General features: G+C 37.7%; 1 protein-coding gene across 2 annotated transcripts in view; it reads right to left on the bottom strand.

Annotated features, from left to right (window-relative positions):
- akap12b (A kinase (PRKA) anchor protein 12b) overlaps positions 1-23,967 on the bottom strand; it is a 33,460-nt gene extending 9,493 nt beyond the window's left edge. The window contains exons 1-2 of one of the 2 annotated variants that reach the window (XM_052586203.1): positions 23,729-23,967; positions 7,828-7,930 (exon numbers count right to left, since the gene is read on the bottom strand). In XM_052586203.1, coding sequence (XP_052442163.1) covers positions 7,828-7,930; positions 23,729-23,839 — 214 coding nt within the window. In that variant the 5' untranslated portion in view covers positions 23,840-23,967. Of the gene's footprint in view, positions 1-2,033; positions 2,348-7,827; positions 7,931-23,728 lie in introns of those variants that run through there. The other variant, XM_052586204.1, reaches the window with a different exon arrangement.
- Positions 23,968-24,510: the final 543 nt, after the last annotated feature.

Raw genomic sequence — 24,510 nt, 5'->3', positions numbered from 1 at the left:
TGTGTTGTCCTCTTTGTTTCACAATGGGCCCCTGGATTTTTTTCCTGCTTGTGATAAAAGGGGTGGGGGGACCACACTATTGTCCATACTGGAACTTAAACGACCATGACGAAAATCCTTATTGTAAAAAGGGAAAAGGGCATTATGGGAAGCCATATAGAATGACAGATAAAACTTCTCAGTCTTGGTGAAATGGAAGACTGATTAGCAAAACAATTAGAAAGTCTTATAGTTTAAACATTCCCGGCTGTACAGTAAAGTTGGAATCAAAATGTCAGAGTAGTACAGTTATTATGCAAACATTTAGAAAGAGGCCCACAAATATATTTAAACTAAATTCACAGATCTGCAGCTAAAGATTATATGCTATTAAATCATCTTTCCATAATTGTAAAATCATCTCCTATGGGTACATTCCAGGAGGTTTCTTCTTACACTGTAGTAATGTTTTAACAATGAAGGACACACATTTTTATGGAGAAAGACACACTGCTGTTGCCTCACACAGCTGGAGACAGGGAGGCGCTGTATATGTGCACATGTATTTTTACACAAGTATGAAAGACAAAATGGGTCAAAGACTTGGTGAAACTACCAGTCGTACATTTGCCTTTGTCGCAATGGTGGCTTAGACTGGGGAAAGTCAAGCCAAGCAATTTGATAGCATGTCTGTTGTGGCTGTTAATGTGTGGAATTGTGGGTGAGAGTTTTGGAATGGGTGGGTGCAAATGCCATCTGAAATCACAGTGGTGTGATAGTCTAGAGAGACGGGGGAGGGGTGGATGTTTGTTGAGATGGGTCTGAGGTAATGGTCAACAACCCCCTACCCCATGCTGTTACATGCAAACACAGGCTGTTCATTAGTGGAGTCTGTGAGTTTAGGGAAGTTACAGGAAGAATCAGCAGTAGACGGACCCCTACCAGGACAACTACCCCACCTCCCACACCAAATAACTACACTTTAGTGATTCCCTTTGACATAGATGGGAATCATGAAACAATCATTTCATAACTATTACAACCAATATCCACTTGTTGGAAGTTCAATAACTTCATTAAGTAAACAAGCACATTAATAAACCTGCAATGCTCTGTATTTATGAAATTTAAGCCAATTAAAACAAAACAAAATGGTCAATTTAGGGAAAACTGATTAAATGGACATAAATATAAAGATAAGAAAATCCACACAAAATCCTAATAAACATTCCCAGCTAATCAAAACACTATCTGATATCATGTGCAGCACTTAATCAATTCCATACAACCACACCACCTCTCGAGAACCCTGACTAAGATCTGAGGGGCTAAAAAAATCTCATTAAAATTCCAAAAAAGAAGGACATCTGAGACCACTGAAGCCCATCAGATTGCAACATTTCCAAGAATTCTATATAGTACATGCATAAAGCCACCAAATGTACTGTTTTCTCATACCACATGAGTTGTAGAACAGATAAATCCTTCTAAGGTTCAGGTTGATATCCAATTCTTAAAGATTAATGCTTTACATTAACAAACTAGAGATATGACTTCACTACTCTAAGCATCACTGTTAGTATATATATATATATATATATATATATATATATATATATATATATATATATATAAACACTGAAACTACTTTTAAGGAATCCTTGCTGTTTTATATGTTCTAAGGCTTAATGAAATGCAAAATAATGAAACACGTATACAAACGAACCTTGAGATATGCAAGTAAAAGTGAATTAATCGCTCAAATTAAAAATCAATGAAATAATTTCTCACGAAAACATATTAAACATAATTTAACAACATTGCCCTCTATACAAAGATTCCACAAGTTACAGATCAGGCAGACGATATTAGAATTTGTCCACAAATTTAACTGAATAACACATTGTAACTGAATTTAATTACTGAATAACACATTGTAATTTAACCAATTTCCTAAACAAACCATTTTAATTATTACTGCCCCCAACTGTCCCCTTATAATAACCATAATATGTTTCAACTGTAACAAGTCATAGATTTTAGATGCATCTCACCTGTTAGCGTTATTGTCCCGAGCATTTCATAAACTTTGCAATTACTTTTCAGGAGAAAAATAATTGCTGTTTAACTGTTGCTGACAGTGATGGTTTTTGGAACTCCCTTCCTTTAAATGTCCTGTTTCCTCTCAGACTACAATCAGCTGATAGGCTTCAAAACTACCCTCTTGTTTCCCTCTCTTTCTCTGTCCCGTAAGCTCGTGTTGAAGCCAGGCGTCTCCTCTTCTGAGTTTCTGGGTGAGAATGAGGGGAACGGCTGGGTAACACACATTTCAACAGACACTGACACATGTCCTATGTGGGACCACCCCACCCATGCTCCCCCAAACCCCCCACTCCTCCTCCTCCTCCTTGGCTTTTCAGCTGTTCTCTGCCCCTCTCTACTGAATGAGTTTCCCTCTTCCTTCCCCCTCCACTCCTCTTTACACACTCCCTCCACCCACTTACTCAAACTCCAACATTCCTTTACCCAACTTTTTATTTCCCGTTCAAAATGACAGAGAGTGTAAAGCCATATTAAAATATGTGTCTGTGTCTGAGTGTTTGTGTGTGTGTGAAGGGAGGGAAGATTACTCAAGTTATCAAAGGCATTTCTGTACATGATGTTACACAGAGCTCCAGCTCCCCTTTCCGTCTCTAATCCAAGACGGCGGGATCTATATGACACTTAAAATGCAAGGGAGAAATGAGGACCTTCACAATATGTTCCCATGTATCGTATCTCTCAGCTGCTCACTCTTTATATCTCCTCTATATCACTCTAAGCCCATGGGCCTAAATACCAGCCATAAATACTTCCAATCAAAACTGAACCAGTTTTGAATATTTTTTGTTTCAATTTCATTGGCACTCGTTTGACAAACCTGTCACAAAAACAAAGGAAATACATGATTTAATTATTATTTACTATTTAGTGGCTTACTGTGATGAATATCATGCTGAATATATTACGATTAGACAGTAGAATTTTTGTCAACACAAGTCCTTGTTCTAAAAGTGAAAGGTTAGCACACAAAGTGACTTTCTATTTCAAATTTGCTTCCCAGACTTCCCAGAATGCTAATGTAATGAGGCTGGCACTCTACAGTGCTAATGGTTCATACAAAGTGTAAACTGAGGCAGCTTGTTTCATTCAAGTTTTGTTGAAGGAGGATGGCTGAAGAATTCCTCAGCATACAAGGGTCTAATCAGACATCTCACACCTTGCCATTGTTCTCATGGAATGTGCGAATTCCAGCTAAAATCTTCTTCTAAGTGGGTGATAACAACTCTAATCCAGTTTGGTCTGGATCCTACAGACTACACGGAAACTCATCCAGTTAAGATTGGTATTTTATCTCTCCTAACTACACCAAAGCTCTTTCTGTATAATTCACTTTACCACAACAATAGTTATACTCAAATGATTTGATTGCTCTGTTATTGTGATGTTTTAAGTTACTGGACTGCAGAGCTGCACATTAACTTAAGTGTTTGGTGCAAAGCTAGAGGGTACAGTTAGGGCAAATTCTTCTTGAATAGTAGATGAATAGCCGTCCTCAGACTGTGTTGTGATCTGTAGTAACAGACTGAACCATTGGGTTCAGATCAGAGGGATTTGACATATGAGAAAGGCTTTTTGCCCCCAGTGACTCCATACGAGTGGAATTCAATAAGCACATACTCTCTCACACTAAACAGTGTGAGTCACGCCCTTTTACTGTAATGGACATTCCTCAAAAGAGGAAGCTTGTACTCTACTTCTTCCTGAATGAATCACTTATAAACAGAGTCATATTTGATGATTTGGCTAGAAAGACACAACTGACACATATGAGCCATTCCAGTCGGATGCAGGCCTAAAATGTGATAAAATACCAACAGCTAATCACAGTCATAGTCCGTCATGGTGAAACTGATACCCAGAATGACATCAGTCATTTATCTCTTGCATCAGGGAAACGTGATCAAACGCAGAAGCGTGAGCAGTCGGCGGTCTGTTTTGGCTGGGAACATGTGGAGGTGGGCTTCCCGCTGGCCTGGGGGCTTGCAGGGGATGCTGCGACGTCATTGCAGACCCCAACTCACACGTACACATACTTCCACAGACACACACCCTCATCTGTGCACGCATTCCTTGGGCCAGGAAGATGATGTCGAAATAATGGGAGGAAAAGGAAATGAGAGCTGTGTGAAGATCTGGCCAGGATCAGAGAACTGTCTCTAACTCTCCAGCAGACTCCCACTTTATACTTTCACCTGATTTCGCTCACTAGATTATATTTAAAATAGCACCTCAGCATTTTGTACCTTCCTCCATCTCTATATCAAGCTTTCCTTGTTTATTCTTCCCATTTCCTTTGCTTTCTATTGATAGAGGAAGTTGAGGAATGCTGTGCAGGAAGCACGCTCATGCTTTTGCATCATTACTTCCTCTTCCCTCACCAGTTTCCTTCGCTATTAGGTCATTTTCTTTCACTGGGCTAATTTGTCCCTTTTCAGAAAGGACACTATGATAATGACTTTGATTATTGATAGTGCATAACTACTCCATGAGCTGTCACAGTTTTAGGTACAACTTGTACTCATGACATCATAATTCAGCTCACGACTGTAGTCCATTTGGTTAACCTAGATGAATGATACTGCAATATACTGTAAACTACCATTCAAAAGTTTTTGGTCAGTAACAATCAAAAAAAAAAATTAAAATGTTTTGACAGATGTCTCTTATGCTAACAATTTTTCAATTTATAGTTTATTCCTGTGGCGGCAAAGCTACATTTTCAGCAGTCATTATTTCAGTCTTCAGTTCTTTTAATGTGCTGATTTAATACTAAAGAAACATTTCTTCTTCTTAATATTGAAAACAGTGCTTATAATTTTTTGTTATACATTTTAGTATGATTTTCAAATAAATAACAGCATTTATTTAAAACTGATTGTTTTTCTAATATTACATTACTGTCATGTTTAAAAAATATATATATATCAGTGTATGGTTGGCAAACTACTAGATCAAAACTTATCTCACTGACACAATATGAGATGATCACATTTCTTATTAATCCCCCAATGGTCTGGGAGATTCTATGTAAACGTGTTGTAATGTAAAACATCAAGCCAACATTTGATTGCCTGAACTATGTATTCCCAGTCTGCCTAGACCAAATATCATTTTCAATATCCTTGTGTCAATATCCACAGTCAGGATGAAGGTTTAACAGCCAAACAATAATGAAACTAGACTCTTTTAATGCTTTTACAGGGAAAACTCCTATTTCTTTTCATTCATGCACACTTCATATCTCTTTGCATTTGTACAATTTATTGCTGCAAATTAAAGGAATTAAATTGCACTTAATCAAACACATATTCACACTCTCCCTGTGGTTTTCTCTTTCTGCCCAGCCCTTCATCGCTCCACACTTCACACATTCCATTCTCATGTCATCTCAACTTTCCTCATCTGAGTGTTTCTCAGATCAACAGCACGAGTTTTACTAAAACATACACGTAGTATCAAATGTTTACCCAGTCAAGAAAATCTCAAGTTACTAGTAAATCTCAACACACACAAAAAATCTGTGTAATTTGTATGTGGCTTCAAAAGACGCTGACCTGAATAGCTTTTATTTTAAACTAGAAAACAGGTGCTTAATCAAAATAAAAATATGCTCATAATTTTCCAGGAATCTGACCTCAAATCATACTACAGATCTGGAAAAGAGATTCTAAGAAGTGAATTACTGACCACACACACTCACACACACACACACACACACACACACACACACACACACACACACACACGGTCAAAATCAAATCACTCTTTTGGATTCAAATTCTAAACACCAATAAAAAAAACTCTTAAGCAATTGTCAACAATCTCAGAGGCTCTCTATGGACACAATTATGAAGAAATAGGTCAAACACACATACGGATAGCAAAAGGAAAATATACAGTAAAGGGACACACTTATACCAGCAAGACTGAATTCCAAAGATAAACAGATAATCACATAGAGCCTGTTAAAACATGTTTGATAATGGAACACAGACTCATTTGCTATCAGAGTAAACACACACACACACACACACACACACACACACGGATAGGTGGGGGAGGACTGTGTATGAGATAATGGTTGAGCTCACTCTCTGGACTCTCTCACGTCACCACCTCCTAAACGCCTGGCAGCCAGCTTGCATGTGTGTGTGTGTGTGTGAGTGGGTGGGAGGGGAGAACTTAATTCATTTGCAAACTTTTGTATACATGTAACTGTTGCATGTCTGTACATGTAGGTCAGGCAAGTAAATCTGTGTTCATAATTTCCTGCTGACATATGTGCATTAGTATAATTATGTGAATGAGTGAGCTTGTATGGGTGTGTATTCATGAACATTTGAACATTTGATGATGATTAAAGGAAATTGTAAAAATGTGTTTTAAATATTGAACGCACTTTTTTTTCTTGGTTGATTTTGGCTGGGGATCCATAGCACTTTTTTGGCAGTGTGGACACCAAAATAATCATACTTCTCTCTCATCTGTCTTTATCTGACTCTGTGTACATGGTTTCCATTGTAAAGTTGCACTAAAACCCGACAGCATCATATTTTGGGAGGTTTCTTAACAATGGAGAACAGACAGATATATCAACACATTCACTTTACACCCACATTATTCTCCCAGTACGTTTCTATAAAACATTCCAGGGGTTTTTCTGGCACTCTGGGGATGCAGGAGAAAATAAATGGCTGCACTGAGCATGCTAGAAAATTATGGCTAAATACTCTTGGCTGGCATTACAGCATTAATCATGCAGATTAAATAAAGCCTGTATTGAGGCATTTCGGGAGTGTTTCAAGGGCTTGTCCTGGTATTGTCATGCTTGAAACTTGCATATATATAATATCTCATTGCATCCAAAGCGACAACAATAGGAAACAGGATTTATTTGTGTAAATGTGTTTACACTGTCTTCTATAATGAACTTCAACAAGTCAGTAACAGTTAGGGTGTACATTAGAGTAAATAAAGACAGTTTTTGGTCTCTTACACAATCAAAAGTACCAATTTCTTTTCTAAGCTTGATGATTTACCACTTTAATCACTATTTGTCATACTAACCTTTAAAAACTGTATGAAACCATTACTCATTTTATTTTCAAGATTGTTTATGAAAATGCTAATTGCATTCCATTCACCACAGATTCATGGCTCATTATATACATTTATTTTGCTATTCTTCAATATGCCTTCCTTTTCTTTGTTTTATTCATGATGAAATTTCAGCAAAGTGTGTGATTTGACCTCCAGATTTAAAGACACCTAAGATGTCTATACATGTGATGAGGCTCGCTTATTAAAAACATACACCCAAGGGGTCAGCTAGGTCATGCTTGCTAAATATTATTGGGGGGAAGCATCTCGGTGGTCTCTCTGAGTTGAAAAGCAAGAAAGGAACACAAAGGACAAGTAAAAATAAACATGGTATGCATTATTGCCCTGGAGTCTTCTCACAGGACTAAAGAGATCTATGTTGGTGTCCACTCAGTGGAGCCTCTACGTAGGTGTTCTCATCTTCAGGATTGCTGAGTATTATGAGAAGGATAAGTTGGAGAAAGAGGGCACACAGATAAAAAGATAAAGATCACATCTTAAGCCTCACACACAGAGACCCCTGATGCTGGGAGGCGGCCCACTATTAGTGTCAGTCATTTTCATACCATGCACACAGACACAGTAATAAAGATGTGAGAGTGATATATATAAACAATTTTCAAGCACATGGTTATGAACACATACCCTCAGCCGGTGGGTTCTCCTCCGTGTGGCCATTAAACTCTGTCTGATCATCTGTCTTCCCATTAAGACTGGAGATGGAGATCTGTCCATTCTTCTGAAGAGGCTAAAGAAGAGAGAGACATGAAGAGTTACAACTGTAACAATCTTTTCAGCAAAGGTATGATGACACAATTTAATGTGGGGCTATTCAAAACGATGATATATCGCAATTATTTCTCACCGGGCTTTGCTCAGTTGTACCCTTAGCTTGCTCTGAGTTTGGGTTTTGATCATATATGAATAACCAAATGTGTTCATAATAATACAAAAAAAAAAAAAAACATTACATTATGTACAGTATTGTTGAAAAGTTAGGGGAGTTAGATGTTTTTTAAATGTTTTTGAAAGAAGTTTCTCATACTCACCAAGGCTGCATTTATCTGATCAAAAATACAAAAAAATTGTTTAATTCATGTATTTAAATCTACAATCTGGTGTTCACCTACACAGACACACACACACTGAATCTCCCTAAGGATAGTTTGATTAAATTAATGGAGCGGGATGGCTTCCAAAAGCGAGGCACCTCTTGTGAAGATCCGGTAAAGGGGCTGTGGACTATTCAAATGGTTTGGCACTTCTCGGGTGAACTAAATTGAAGTATTAAAACAGGTTCAGGAAAAGAACTCAGTGGAAGATGAGGATTTGAGAGAGGAATTGGTTTTAATTTCAGCATCAGCTTCCATGTTGACTACATTTAAATTGAAGATGACACTGATGTCAGAATAAGACAGATTAGATTAGAAAGATTCAGACAGTGGTCCAGCAGGTGTCATTTGAACCCATCCAGGCCTCTGACCCCCAGGCCTATCTCATGACAGTCATTCTCCACATTCTGAGACCCCTTCACAGAATTCCAGCTAAATGGGGGGAACCCCACCCAAATTCCCCTCACCACAGCTCTGTTTCATTCCCTCCTTTATCAGACTTGACGTCACTTGCCATTTACAGATCCATAACTCAGATCCATAATTAAGGTTTTCAAAAGTTTTGGGTAAGATTTTTATTTTCATCAAGGTAATTAATCATTTTATTCAATGAAGTGAAAGGTGAAAGCAAAGATATTATGTTACAAAAAATTTTTTTTTTGCTTATCACAGTTTCCACAAAAAGAAAAAAAGAAAAAAATTGTTTCCAACACTGATAATAACAAATGTTATTTACGCACCAAATAATCATATTAAAATAATTTCTGAAGGATCATGCAACACTGAAGGCTGGAGTAATATATTCTATATATATATATATATATATATATATATATATATATATATATATATATATATATATATATATATATAGAATAGAAATGTTTTTTTTAAATGCAATAATATTTCATAACTTAAACTGTTTTACTGTATTTTTTATCAGATGAATGCAGTGAAATAGAGTTCTTTAAAACAAAACAAAATAATAAAATAAACTGAAAAAATCACCACAAACTTTAAGGGTAGGGTACATACCAGGTGTGAATCCAACATTTTTCCATTTTTTCAATAAGATTTTTTCTTTTTGTCCAAATTTCCTAATAGACTTTTCATGTTTAGTTGCCAATATCACTAAAAATTTGATTACTGAAAGAAATGAGCACTTATGTTTCCATATTTGGCAATAACATATAAACTCTGGAAATCAGTTCTCCTCAGTATATTTATTGAAGAGTGGACTGTAACATAGTACACATACTCTAAAGTAATTTAATGAGAGCCTGAAGTATTTATATAACATCACGTCATCTATTGTGAGTTGTTTACTTAATATTTTGGCATGTGATTTTCTTGATCAAATTCATGCAGAGCTTTTAGACTATTGGTGTCTGACTATTGGTGACCGACCAGCAGATTGGTTTCTGAGCAATGTCTGAGTTCGCTGGTGACACACTTGGTCCTTTACTAAGGTCGTAACTCACCCGGGACATTTCACAACTGTTCAACCAACAAAAAACTGACAGAGTGTGAGTGTGTTTAAGTGTGACAGTTGTTTGTCTGAAATAACTAAAGGTAAACACAATTTGTCTTTATGGCAGCGCACACTTGTGGGCTGAAGGTTTGCACAGAGGTGTGACATCAGATGTGAGTGTGTGTGTGCAGTCTACAATGTGTTTTGTGACTGGCCTTGTGTGCTGCTTTTTCAGTATATTTATTCTGTACATTAATATAACAAATATAATGTTTTCCTATGTCCTTCCTAAAACTTCATTATCTGGGAATGCACTGATGCACCATACTTCAGTTCTGCTGCCCTGTATTGCACTGATCTGCCAGATTCCTTTTCTCTCCTATTCCTCCCCTCCTCTGTTGCAGTCTCTCTGCTTCATTCTGCAGATCACAGGTTCAGGGACGGCTGTTCATCCCACAAATCACTCTGCAGAGAGGTTGCAAATCTCTTCTCTGTAGGACAGGGAACGACAGCAAAGGAGAGGAGAATTCTTGCTCTCTTAAATATCTATCCAGTTGTTAAATACTCCAAATAACATTCATCTTACACATGTGACCTTCTTAAGTATTCAATACTCTCTTGATATCCATGACATTTTTTGGACTGTTAAAGTTTACAAAACTGACATATTTCTGGATTTAAAATGCCCACAAACAGCTGGAGCCCATATGTGATCAGTGTCTGAGACTGATATATATATATGTATATAAGTGTGTGTGTGTGTGTGTGTATCTTTTATTTTTGTTAAGTAATGAATAATGAAATTTAAATTGACAAACCTTAGCCTCTTGGTATGAACAGTTAGATAATTTAGATTTGCGGAATACCTAAACTTGTGTCCTCAGTCTTTTAAACGGCAATTTAAACACCTTAATAGCGATAAAAAGGTCTTAAACTAGGGTTTAAACTACAGTATATCAAATCCTCATATAGCTCATTAAACTGAAAGACCAGACTAGTAAATGCATGGCAGCAAGATTCATAACCATGTAACATGATACCTGACCTTAGATCTTAAATTCATGCGTAACATGATGACTGCATTGTCACAGACATTGTGAGAGGTCCAGAGAGGATAAGTGACAAAATACGCGAAGCTACAAGGACTGGTTTTAGATTATGTATGTGTCTGATGTTTGGTTCAGTCACTGCATGTATCTAAAAACGTGCCTGCATTTTCCTTTACTGTAGGACACAATAAAAGTTTGAATCTAATTCTGTCAATTGTAAGGATGGACAAGGAAGAGCAGCAGTAGATGAGGTAATTATTAGAAACCTTCCAAGTTCAGAGTGGTTAGAGATACAGACTGAGATTCTTCCGATGAAAAGCGAATATTAGATATAGAGCTATGTATCATTATTATAGAAGCGTTAAGATTAAACATGATGTACTAATCAAACTGTAGACAGAAAATAACAGTGGTCAGAACACTGAACCCTGTGGGACTCTGGTGGCGAGTTTGTAGAGTGGGGAAACAAAACATGATAGAATCTTCTATCAGAGGAGTCTAGAGGGAGTAAGACTTTAGATCCAAAATCAGCAGCTGATGGTTGAACCAGACAGGTCCAGATAAACAGAAACTGAGGAGCTAAGAGCTCTTACTGTAAGGGATAGTTCACCCAATAATTCTGCCTTCATCTACTCATCCTTGTGTAATTTCAAGCTTCCATTATTTACTTTCTCCTGTGGACACTTCAGAAGTAAAAAAAAAAATCCCATACAGTTTTTCAAAATATCTTCTTTTCTGTTACACAGAAAATAAATAATACAAGTTTGGAACAACATGAGTATGCTTAAATGTTGACAGAATTTTTACTTTTGGGTGAACTGTCACTCTAAGAAATTTTATTACCACAAGGAAAGATATTACAGTTAAATGAAGCATGATTACTATGGGTGAAAGAGTTTTGTGTAATGAAGTTTGAAATCTTGCTGAATATTGACCCTAAAACTTTTTAAGTTATTCTGATGTCAGAGGGATGATAAACATTTTTAAGCACATAATGAGCAACAGGGAATCATATCAGACCAAAGTCAATTAATTGGATCCATACTGCTCAATTGTCCCAGACTTCCACTCTGAAACTTTGTTAGTGTGACTGTAGTCTCGCATAGCCAGAGCCACAGCTTTAGACTGACTCTATGGAATCTATGGCAGCTTTCATTGGCTAAGGCCCACCTATGAGGCCATTTGACCGACATGTCAAACAACCAATCACAGTTTGTTTCATTCAGTGTCACGTTTCGGGGCATGGAAATGTTGCCACAATAACAGACCGGTGTGTAAAACTCTCGGACGTATTTTAAAGATTCTATGCTGTGAACTTGAAATATTTCAGATACTTTTAAATATCCAGCATTTAGTTCATCCTGATAAGCTCTCATCGTCACAGTTGTAAACACAACGACTTTCTTCATTCATGAGGAGGTTTGGCGCCACAGCATTTTTGTAACCAGGCAGAAATGTAAAGAACATGACACACACGTCTCCCGGAAATCCTGTTTAATTCAACCAATCTGGAGATGACTTCGACACTTCTAAAGTGTTTTTACTTTTGTGTCCTATATGCATCAGATGTTTAGCCAACGGTCTGTGGGCGTGACGTCCAAGACTACTGTGACAGTTAACCTCATTGCTTTCTTTTGCTGTATTGAAATCTGCTTGGAGAGAAATTGTAATTGAGATTGGCATTTGAGATCTCATGATAGATGCATGTTGTTTATGCCCCAAACACAAACCTCCCAGTTGAGAAAATAACCCTCCCTGATACAACAAACTAGAAGCCTCTCAACTGTTGCCTACTGTATCCTCCTGCTCTCTCGCTTTCACCTTTTGCTTAGCACTCTGCTTCATTATTAAAGGCATAGTTCAATGGCAAGGAAAATTCAACAGATCACAAAAAAAAGTATTTTAAAGAACTGCCATTTGATAAAAGTCAATGGGATCCAAAACATCACACTTGAAATGGCGAAATATTTCCATACTCTTTTTAGGCATTTAAATGTAATTCATATCAATGACTGTCAGCAGCTTTATGCAGAAGATTAACTTCACTGAGACAACACACAATTTAGCTGTTTCTGATGTACATATATTGCACATATTCATCTTATTTAACTTAATCTGCTCAAAATTCCAGCTGAATTTTGAAACAGTAAACCACTGCATGAGAGAAAAAGACATGCTGTGTAGGGGGTTAAGCACACATACAGACTTCGGTAACACATATTCAGTATTGGAGCCTCAGAGACCACAAACTGCATGCATCATCTCATTCGACACAAACACAGATGTGAAACGATCAGCCTCTGGCAACACACAGAAAACCTCAGTCTTTCTCAGTTAAGTCACTTACTTCACAAACAATCTACACCAGTGCAGTATTACTGTGGTAAACTGCCCCAGTGTTTTAACAGGCTATGCTTACAACTTGATCTTGACACATAGGCCACCGAAATATACTGCACCCTTACACGCCTAATCATATCAAATGTACATCTGAGTTGATCTGAATCAGTTACACTGCTTGACAACAGTCTTTGAGGTCTACAAATTATCAGCCTTCGCGAAGTCTGAATCGGAACCAGTGCACCACACACCAAACTGCCCCTTTCTCACTCACTGAAGGGGAAATCTTTGGTTTCAAAGGCAGACAAACACATCATCTTCTTGCTTACATTTATTAGACTGTGGCAAATTGTAGGCATTTGAGTCTCACATTTACAAATAGCATAGTGACAGCTTTGCATTTCTTCACCCATCCTTGATAAATCACATATCTTCAAGGCGGCTAGGGATTAAATGCTCGGTTTGCTAAAACTTCCTTCATGTTGGCGTCAGATTTGTTTGTTTCATGGAAACTTATGCAGTGAATTCTTTACTTCTCATTAGAAGAAGGAGGAATTTCTTTTTCTGGCAATGACTTGAAGCAATATACGAAAAAGGAGTGATTGTGTTAAAAAATTCCAGGAACTTTTACATATAAATGTCCGTGCGGAGTCTTCCAAGCTGTGAGCACCCCACCATGCGTTTTCCTGATTTTTCTGACCCCCTACTTGCCTCCTGCCGATACTGGGAGTCTTCTGTTCTTTCCACTCCCCAAACAGCTGTCACTAAGGCCACCATCACAAGCAAACATCAATGTGATAGGACAGGACCTCCCTGTGTCTCTGGCAGATCAGCTGGACCGTCCCAGATTCAACCCCCCCCCCCTCCATTCGGTCTGAAACAATAAACTTCCTCCTCTCGCTCTATCCCAAAGGACCTCCTGTGATTCAGATCATAAAGAGAAAGGAATAGTTCAGACGTGACTCTCCTGATATTTTGAAGAGTTTAAAGTTAGGATCTGGTGAAGACAGTGAAAATGGATTGGTCAAATCTCTGGCAGAAACAAGGGATAGTTCACCTAATACACAAACAGTGTTTCAATAAGAGAATTCTGCACTAAAATGCTGTTACTAGGGTCCTACAAAACCTGCTTTTAACTCATCTGTTAACTTGCTGCTGTCCTAACCAACAGACAAACTACTTGTCACTGAAACAGTGTTTTCAATACACTTTCCCTCAACTTTCAAATGACATTTTCCATCAGTTGTTGAACAGACAGAAAGTGCTTTTACTCAGGAGACCTGAGAAGATTAGATACAACACATGGGAAATTAGTTCCTCACTGTCGCCAACAGCCACATGATTATCCAACCAAAGAAGATACAGAATTGTTTTTAAACAAAGGAACTGAGCTTATAGAGATTATCACATGCTTCCTGATTTTATTTTATGCCTTAACAATGTTACTTTGGTAGAGGCATGTGACCAAATCTGGTGGAGACACGCACATTCACAAACACTTTCAGCTATGAGCTATATATCCTTTGACCTATGAGCATCTCTGTTTTCATAAACCTTGTATATGAATCTTGCATATCTTCTCCTAACTCTGCCAGTGATAAAAGTCCATCACTATTATCTCTAATAAGGAGAGAGAATGCAATCACTATTTACTACAGTGCATTCTAGGACTTTCTATTAACTCTAACCCTCTGTATATATCTGAAGATAAAATTTCTAAATGTCCTGGCAAGGCGCTGAGCCAGAGCGATATATGACCTTTCAATCAATACATGATTGTGCTGAGATTTTACAACTCTCATTGGACGTTTACACATTTGATATGTGCTATCTAACTTCCACTCCCCACACTCCCATATACAGATACACATGCACCTTTACCAGAAATAGGGATCACAGCAGTTTGTCAAGAGGCATGAGTCATGATTTGCCTTTCAAGGATGAAGAAGGGTTATTCTGTCCTCTGAGAGAAAGAAAAAGAGAGATGGTGTTATGTGTGTGTGTGTGTGTGTGTGTGTGTGTGAGAGAGAGAAAGAGGGGACAGCATCTGGTTATTTTTGGTACAGCACTAAGCTGATGAGACTCTGCACTGCAGTGAACAAGAAACAGCGCATGTGCCTGAAACAGGAAGTCCTTAACTCCTCCCCTGGCTTCCTTATTTGTTTAGCTGTCTTCCAAAGCCAAAGTCACAAACAACATAGTGATAATTTCATACTGGAGGCATGGGAACTGTGGCATGATTACAATCATGCAATGTGATGTCTTTTGGTGTCCCCCCAGGCTTGATTCTAAGTCATTTTATTGTTTTACCCATTAATCATCAACAACTGCATATATGGCTCACTTATATATCTGTGAATTTGGAGAAAGTGTAACACACAATATGGTGGAGTAAATCCTACCTTCTAAATAAAAGATCCAATCGTAAATGAATAAAAAGTCATTGCTCACTGCAGCTACAATTAGTGTGTGTTCACTGCTGTGTGTGTGTGCACTCTGGATGGGTTAAATGCAGAGCACGAATTCTGAGTATGGGTCACCGTACTTGGCTGTATGCCATGTTTGTTTTTTTCAATTTCAATAGTGTTTCCATTACATCACAGCTGATAAAAATCATTGACCACTGATGTTTTGAATGCTAATATCTTTTAAATGTGAATTTTGTCATTTTTTGGAGCACATAGCTTATAGATAACCTTAAGGCTAACATATTCATACCAAAAGCATGGAATTATGGTTCTAAGACCCAAACATCTGATTCAATTAGTTGTTTTCCACTATGAATCAACTGAACTTTCCCCCCAACTAATCAAATGATTTTTCTTCATTCCATATTCTATTTTTTTATGTATATTTTTTCTCTCTCTTTTTTTTTTTTTTGTAAAATATCTGCTTTACACATATTTGTGAACATTTATGTAGGCTATGTGTCTTCTGTAAGGCACTTTATAAACAGTTTTAAGTGTTTCTGTGTACATAAAGTTGTACATACCAGAAGAAATAAATAATTACTCAAATCTACAGCTACACCAAAAGTAACTTTTCTCATAGAAATATTACACTGTCTAAACAAACCACTTCACCATGGTGGTCTTAGCTATAACTCACAAACACAGAGTCATAGTTATTATCCATTCGTGATGCTTCCCCATGACTTAAATGAATGCTAGGGCCCATTTCCAATATTGATATTACTCAGACACAGCCAGTACAGTTACTGTCTGCTATCAAACTTCCTGTACTATTCATATCCTTTCATCAGTGATTAGAAATCAGATGCTAGGTGATCTTGACGAAAACTCCACAATCAGCTGGTGCAAATATCATTCACTCTTAACTCTTGATTCGCAAAGCAGAACTTTGTTCTTTAATGTGAATAAAAGGATTCATTAGGAATCCTTTACATCTGCCAAGATTGTCATGACGGATTAATTTTGGTCAGATTTAAAGGCTGTTAGGAGAGTAGGAAGACAAATCTGACAAAGCCTTATGACTCTCTGACAAATGAAATCCACACTTTAATTACTACATCTCATTGAACTCTTTGAACTACATTTCCCCAAGGGGCACAGATAAAGCTCACCCACACTGTTAAAACTCAACAGATTCAGAAACAAGAAAAATGCTACATTAAAGGAAATTAAGACTGAAATGTGCCATCATATAACATTGTTCATTTGCACATAATATCTGCGTTTTTGCACCAGATTCACTAAAGGTATTATGCAAATAAGACATAAACACAAAAACTGCCAAAACTTTGTGCGAAACAGTTGCATCTCGCAATTCTCACATATTTGCCTACATGCCTCTTCTCCGTGATTTGATGCATTATTGCTGTCATCTTCATTAGGAAATGCTTTTCACAAGAGGTAAAAGCTATGTTAAATCGCTGAAATAAAAGAGCAGTCAAAATGTTTAGCAAAAATCTCAGCAGCCATCTCTTCTTTTTCAGGAACAAACGCATATCAGATTATCTGTTTTGAGGTTAATTTGTATGGGAGTGGTTCCTGTCTGTGATGACATTACATCCAGTACCATCCACTGATTGCGGCTTCTGTCTAATTTTGTTGACATCATCATTATTACCCTGTGTGGGAGTGTCTGTATTTGCATAATCTCTTTGATCCAAAGGCTGATTGCTACATGCATAACAAAAACATTGCACAGAATAGAAGATCTATGACTGTTACGCTCAGTTAAAAAAATTCAGCTGTCTAAAAAATGTGAAGGCTGTGTCTGCTTATTACAGAGAAACAACAGTTATGACATCAGCTAAATCCAATCAGCGTTTCTTAGCAATAAAACTAGCATGCAAACAGCCCAGGACCAGCTGGACTGCACAATCTGCCAGGCCAATCCAATTTCCAGAGAAAAGAACATCATTACAATGTAGTTCTTATGGCTAGCAACACCCTCAGCATCTTCCTTCGCTTATGGATTTGTGCAATATGCACAAAGATGGCAAAAATGTAACCCAAAATTGTAAGTCATTTTAAAAAGCCTAAATCTGTTAAAAAGCATTCAATCACCTGTGGTTGAGGATTCACATTCAAATCCAAAAGACTTTTAGAATCCATCCTAGCGAAACTTCCGGATGATGTTTATCTTCAAATGAGCTATATATAAATTCGATAGTCTTCACTACATTTGTAATAAGCTGTGAAGAGAGCACATTTAGGAGCCTTTAGTTCTTGTTCAGCACCACAATAGGTTTCTTGAGCTGTGAAGTGCAGACAAAAGTAAACGCTTGACAGGGATTGTCTTTTTCTGGCAGGGCAGTAATGAAACGTTATTGACGCTGGCTCCTGATGAAAGCTCTTAGTCTGGGATCTTTACTTTTATCAGCAGATGCCCATCGCCTGTGAAGAGTAACTCAGAAGATCAGGAAATACGATGAAAGAGCTTGTTTACTTGAGAAAAGGAGTGAAACTGAGGAGCACAGAAATTTTTTTTTTTGCTCCATATTGTTAATTAAAGATGATGTGTCTCATGTATTATAAATGGTCTCTTCTTTTTACCTTTGCCCTCATTGGCCTCAGTTTTTTTCTATTCTGGAAGACTGTGTTTTTATGTAACTCTGGCACTTATTAACATTTTATGAGGCCAGATTTACTTCTAAAGAGGGAGAGAGGGAAGGAGGGGGCTTGAAACAAAAAAAAAAGAGAGTTAAAGTGATGGAGGAGGACAGTGAGAGTTGGCTGGTGAAAATAGAACCCTTCTATTTCGACCCATGTAAACAGGTCTTTTCTAATTGGAGAGGGAAATTGAGATGGCACCGGCAGGGTCAGAATGAGTGAAAGACTGTTTACAGTCTGTCTAAACACGAATTTGGTTCAAAGCTTCACTTTTACACAACAAACAAAAGAAAACACTAGCAAAGAATTCAACGAATACAGCCCCAAAATATTTCATGTTTTTGAAGAAGTCTCTTTTGCTCATCAAGGGGCATATGATCATTATTTAATATAGAAATATTTTGTAACACTGCAAAAGTCTTTCCTTTAAAATTAAAGTACTAATTTATTTTAATTACATGATCAACTCAGACTCCATGAAATATACGTACTTTATATATTTAATGATGTCTATAGCTAGGTTTTTATGGTGTGAAATATTTATAAAAGTTGCTTCTTTAATTCCACATTAGTAAAAGAAGATTGTTTATTTGGATCCCTGCCCTCCTGCCAGCAGACATCATGTGCCTCAGAGAACAGACCTGTCAAGACACAGACAAGCTCTATGTGTAAATGAGTTCAATTATTTAAAAATAGCTTAAACCTCTGCCCTAAATAACACATAATCAAGAGAATAACGGTATCTTTAAACAGGAAGAACCTTCATGTGCATCATGCCTCCTCTAATTTCCTTTTCTGGACAGGAAGTCCTGCTCTGAAACAGGGTGGTCCCTTTAATAACTGATGTAATTACCCAACAACAAACTATAAACACTCAGTAAACACCTCATAAATAGATTATTACTACTAAAAAAGGAACCAAAAAAAATCTGTTTTATACATTATATTTAAATAGATTTTCCCAAGCCCAGCCATCACTCATCTATTTTTTTCTTCTCTTCCACTTTCCCTCTCTCTGGATGATGACAGATCACTCTCCATCTGCATCCTTCATCTAAGTGAATTACTTTAAGTGCCTCCCTCTTTTCTCTAATAAAAGACTAATGGTTTTTTCATACACTTTTCAAAACTCTCATATGACAACGCATTGAATGTAGACATCCAAGTGGTCAGGATGTCCTAGGCTGATTTTCATTAGACTTGAACCGTAAAGTGTGAAAATTATATTAATAATATACAATAACCACAAGGCTAATTTATTAAGTTAATACTATTTTATATAATTTTTGGATTTTATAAATATCCAGATCAGCTGAACAGACAACATTTCCAACTAACTGAGCCATTTAACAAATTCCTCTCTGCAGTCAAAGCTCAGGAAGTCCCGACTCCCACTCTGGTTCATTAGTGTGAATGGGACGGTGGGGCAAACAGCCTGACAGGCCGCCACTGCCAAACCCTCATTAACCACTGATTCCCCTGATGTCTGCATGCACTTCCATCACATCCTACACTGCACAATATTTGACTACATTCCCTATTTTCACTCATCTGTTGATCCTGGATCAGATCCTCTGACCATAGAGCCCCTTTCACACTGCACGTCGGACCCGGCATATTGCCGGAACATTGCCGGGTCGCCTTCTGTGTGAAAGCAACCACGTCCCGGGATTGATTCCGGCATTGAACCTGGGTCGGGGACCTAGTAACATTGCCGGGTTCAACCAGGGACGAGCGCTGTGTGAACAAAAGCCAGCTCTAATGCCGTGTCGAAGTGATGACGAGCGTTATCAGGCAACTCTTTTACCGGCTGTTTCGAAGGTAGATCAACGTTCATGATGAAAAAATATGTGCAAACTGTAATGAAGCAGACACTTTCCGTGCTGACGCTGAGATCGTTCACTTGCTTCAGTGAAAGTATAACGTGCCTAAGGTTTTCGACTCGTACATTACACGTCACGCCCTGATGTCACGTGTCTTTACGGGATCTAATCTAGCAACCCGGGATGTGACCACACAAGAGTCAGCATGACATCTCATGTTTTTTTCATTTCTTTCACAAGCAAAAAGAAAAACATATCCCGCTCTATCTCTCTCCATTTCTCATCTTTACCATTCTCGTCAACTCCAGTGGCAAAGCACATGTTTATTATCCATCTACTTGTTTTCCCTCCCAATGCCCTCTCTTTCACACTCTTTATACTTGATATGTTCCCATTCAAACCAACAAACTTCCTCCCAAGTCCCCCTCCCAGCATCACTCTCTCCCTCTCTCTAGTTCTCTTTCTTCAGGCCGATGAACACACAGCACCCCTCTGCCCCGGGACCTGTCCTCCAGCCCATCCTAAATGGGCCCTCTGTTCTCCACTCCTCCCCCCTCTTCTCGGGTCCCATCCTTTATAAGGCTCTTATCTGATTGCAAACGCTCCCACACAGTCCCTTTCTCATTACCGCTCTGAAAAAAGGGTTTTATACCGCTCTTCATAAAGTTAAATAAGTTTACGCAAGCTAATCGCATGTTTTGAGTATTTTCAGGCTTTGAATAGTGTGAATCTACTCCAGATAATCGCAACTAAAGGGTGTTTATGAACTCGTCAATCAGTGCATTGTTGGTTTTGAAAAAGGCCCGAGTGTGTCTCTCAGAGTAAGGGAAACATAAGCATTATTGTGAGTTTATATTTGCAATTGAGTCTTGAGGCTTTGCCATTGAATCCACAGCAAACAGTCTGAAAAGAGTCGAGAGCTGAGGGTTAGCCCCTATTGGTATTTTAACAAAGTGAGTGTTTTGGAGGCATTTCAGGGGGAGGAAATGTTAAAATGTGAGGGGATGTCTAAGTGAGTGCTCAACCTCGTGTATGTTTTGACCCAATTTAGATAGCGCGAGTGTGTGCGAAAGAGAGAAATAACAAAAATTCCAATGTGCACCAGAAAGGATGTTTATCAACCACATCTCCAGTAGGGCGCCTCACACAAACGCTGTATACACAGCATGTAGTTGTATTTCTAAAGCGCACACACACATACGCTGTTGACAGGGCAGTCGCTCGTGTCTTGCCAGACTACACCTGTTCAAGGGCCCTTATCTGATAAATAACAAACACTGGAGTTTTGAATATTCCATATCTCACACACGTTTTGACATGTTTCAGTCTAGATTTCAATTTACACAGAATTCAGAGAAGTCACAAAACTGGATGGGTTTAAAAGGGCTTTTTGTGTCTCGTTCCAACAGCTACATGTTTATTCTTTTAGGCTTGCCTGTTAAAAAAAAAAGGCAAATACTGTATACAAGCTGAGCTGTCAGACAATCATCATGCACTTCACAGAAACTAAACAGCTGAAGAAGAAGAATGGAATGTTGGGAGACAACATAATGCAAGGACATTGTCTTGTTTGTATCTTCTTTAAACAACTGTAACCCTTTTTAGGAACAAAATGTGTCCCATCATATTCCTGCACGTCTCTCCTAAAACAAGCTGTGGTCTGTTGTTTTAAGTTTCATAATTAATGCGGTTGTTGTGCTGATCTCTTTGGCAAAAATGTAATAAAGGAACAATTTACAACATACAGCAGATAATATCGTATTAATATTCAAAAGGCTGAACATACTGGTAGATGTACAAGAACATACAGAAAAAAATATGCTTTCCACTTGCAAATATGTAAAACTAATACACTGGGATCATCTCAGTAATGGCTTTGTCAATAATGTACTCTATGGTTTTTTTGTACAAGCACTTTTTAAATAATTAATGTGACCAATATGAAATTTGATCGTGTTAACATCAGATCAGAATTATCATAGGATTTATGCCAAAATATGAAAAAGTTATGTTACGGATCTAGTTGTAGGTTACAGAGTTATCGAATGTCTCTGTGTTATTTAAATGGTAAACAAAACTCTCTGGTTACCAGCATTTTTCTAAATATCTTTCTCTGTTTTCTAAAGAAGAAATAATGTCATACGAGTTGGAAACGACATGAGGGGGTATTCATTTTTTTATAAACTATTACTTTTAGGATTCAAGCACCTCTTAAAAAGGCATAATTGCATAATAAATCATAGTATAAGATTGTCAGTGAGTTTACATCAAAAATCATCCTGTGATTCTCTGTAAACCACTGAGTTTTTTTGCATGGCTTCTGCTTGCTATATTATCCCGTCATTTTGATACATAGCTCTTTGAAGCAATATTACGCCAAGGTGTAAGTTATGCATCCCGTGATTTGGCACATGACAAGAAATAACAGCATAGTGCAAATTTGTGTCTCTAAATTAGGAAAAGGCATCACACAAGAGTGAAAAAGTCCCAGATTGGTTGGAGCCAACTCAATCTCATGAAAAAAAAACTGTTTTGCAAAGTTGCAATTTCTTATGAATATGTATCTTTGAAAAAATGAATAAATAAATAAAATAAATAACAACAAAAAACAGAATGAAGGTCCACGCCTGAACTTAACCATCAGTGGGGAACAAGAAGATTGTACGAAAAAGTACAGATGTGATTGTACGAAAATCAACCATCAATTTTTCAAAACAATCTTTTTTTTTTTTAATCCAGAATCACTCAGAGTATGGTTTCTCCCATCAGCAAATGGGAAATGGAAAACCTGGATTACAGAAAACAGAAAAGAGGGGGACATTGCTGTTGCTCCAGTCACAACCTGTTCTAGTCCACTTGTTGTTTAACAATTCACAAAGAGTAAGGAATGTTTAATATAGACCTATACTAAAATATAACCAAATTAACTTGACTATTTTTTACTCTATGCCATCTAGAAACTCTTATGTCTGGCACTTATTGTGATATTTAATAACATGACTTTGATTAATTGCAACATTATGCTAATATTCATTATGACAGCACTCCTGCACTTAAATATTAATAATATATTCAGAAGCAGAACTACTTGAATGATAATTCAAGTCAAGTAAACATATTCAAACAGTAATGAGCCTATAACCTGGCGGATATTCTGACTCACAATGTCATAAAATATTGAGAACATACGCATTCATCCTGAAGAATTGTGAACGGTATAGAAATGCAGTTATCTTCTTGAAAAATCTCCAAAGAAAATCTCAATTTTCTGTTCTCTGACGACATCCCATGTTGTTGTTGTCTGGACCAAAAAAAGTGTCGCACCTCTGCTGCAATAACCGATGGAGTCAACCTGACTGCCTCAATACTGCATCACTGCAAATGTACTCATTAAACTTGAAGAAAAGCTCTAAGAATAGACACGTTTGAACGTTTTCTCGAATAGGCCTACATGCTAAGGCGAATCAAGAAAGCGCACAGCGCAGTCACAGCTGTCAGAGGATTCAGATGTTTACATACAGCAACAGTAACTAGCTGCGCCACACATCTGACTCAAGGGGTCCCGAATGGGGATACTTAGGAGAGCATGTTAAGTGTTTTACGCCTCTTCTATCCACACACATCCAAAACGTCACATCAGAGCGACAATATTACTTTTCAAACGCAGTGTTACCTTGCCGTCTACGTTTTCTCCATCCTGAGTGTCGCTGAGCTCCGCGCCGATGTCCTCTGGCGCATCTTCAGGGCTCTTCGCGTCCCGCTGCACGGATGGTGTCGCTCCCATGCTGAATAACGTCGCTAAGTCAAATAAGGAGTGTTCAAAATGAAGTAGTTATCCAATAGCTTGTGTTAATGCGCCCTGCAGTCCGTCCCGAGGGTTGTCTGCTTTGGAAAATGTTGAAACGGGTCTGTAGGTTCACTTTTAGGAGCCCTCCTCCCATCAGTATCACATGGAGAGCAGCCAGACACGCCTTACACAGCATCAAACGAGAGAGGGACCTGGGAGTGCAGCACCATCAGTTTACACAATTACAAACTGAATTTGGCTAACATCCTCTGGGATAATCATGCAAATTATAGAAGATTTAGATGGACAAAATAGACTTCTGAGGCAAGAACTTACCATTCTGATTTATAAGCTGATGTAATTCTTAATTAAAATAAAAATGAAAATGTAATTTCACTAATAAAAATAACTGAACACATTGTTTTCTGTTACCATTACAACTCAGTACAGTTACAGTAACAAAATGTCTTACAACCCCACCCCCCAAGTGAACATAATCAAAATTGCTCATTATAAACTACATGCTTGCTTTTATTTAAACTGCTCATGAAATTCCATAGAATATTAAGATATTATTACAGCACGTGCCTTTCTTAGTAAAATTAAAAATACGCAGAGCCATTCATTTTACAATGGCATGCAGCTAGCTGCAGTAATGAAAATATTAA

Source organism: Carassius gibelio, chromosome B20, assembly GCF_023724105.1.
Source record: "Carassius gibelio isolate Cgi1373 ecotype wild population from Czech Republic chromosome B20, carGib1.2-hapl.c, whole genome shotgun sequence".
Taxonomy (NCBI): Eukaryota; Metazoa; Chordata; class Actinopteri; order Cypriniformes; family Cyprinidae; genus Carassius; species Carassius gibelio.
This window is presented reverse-complemented; position numbering and strand designations above follow the sequence as displayed.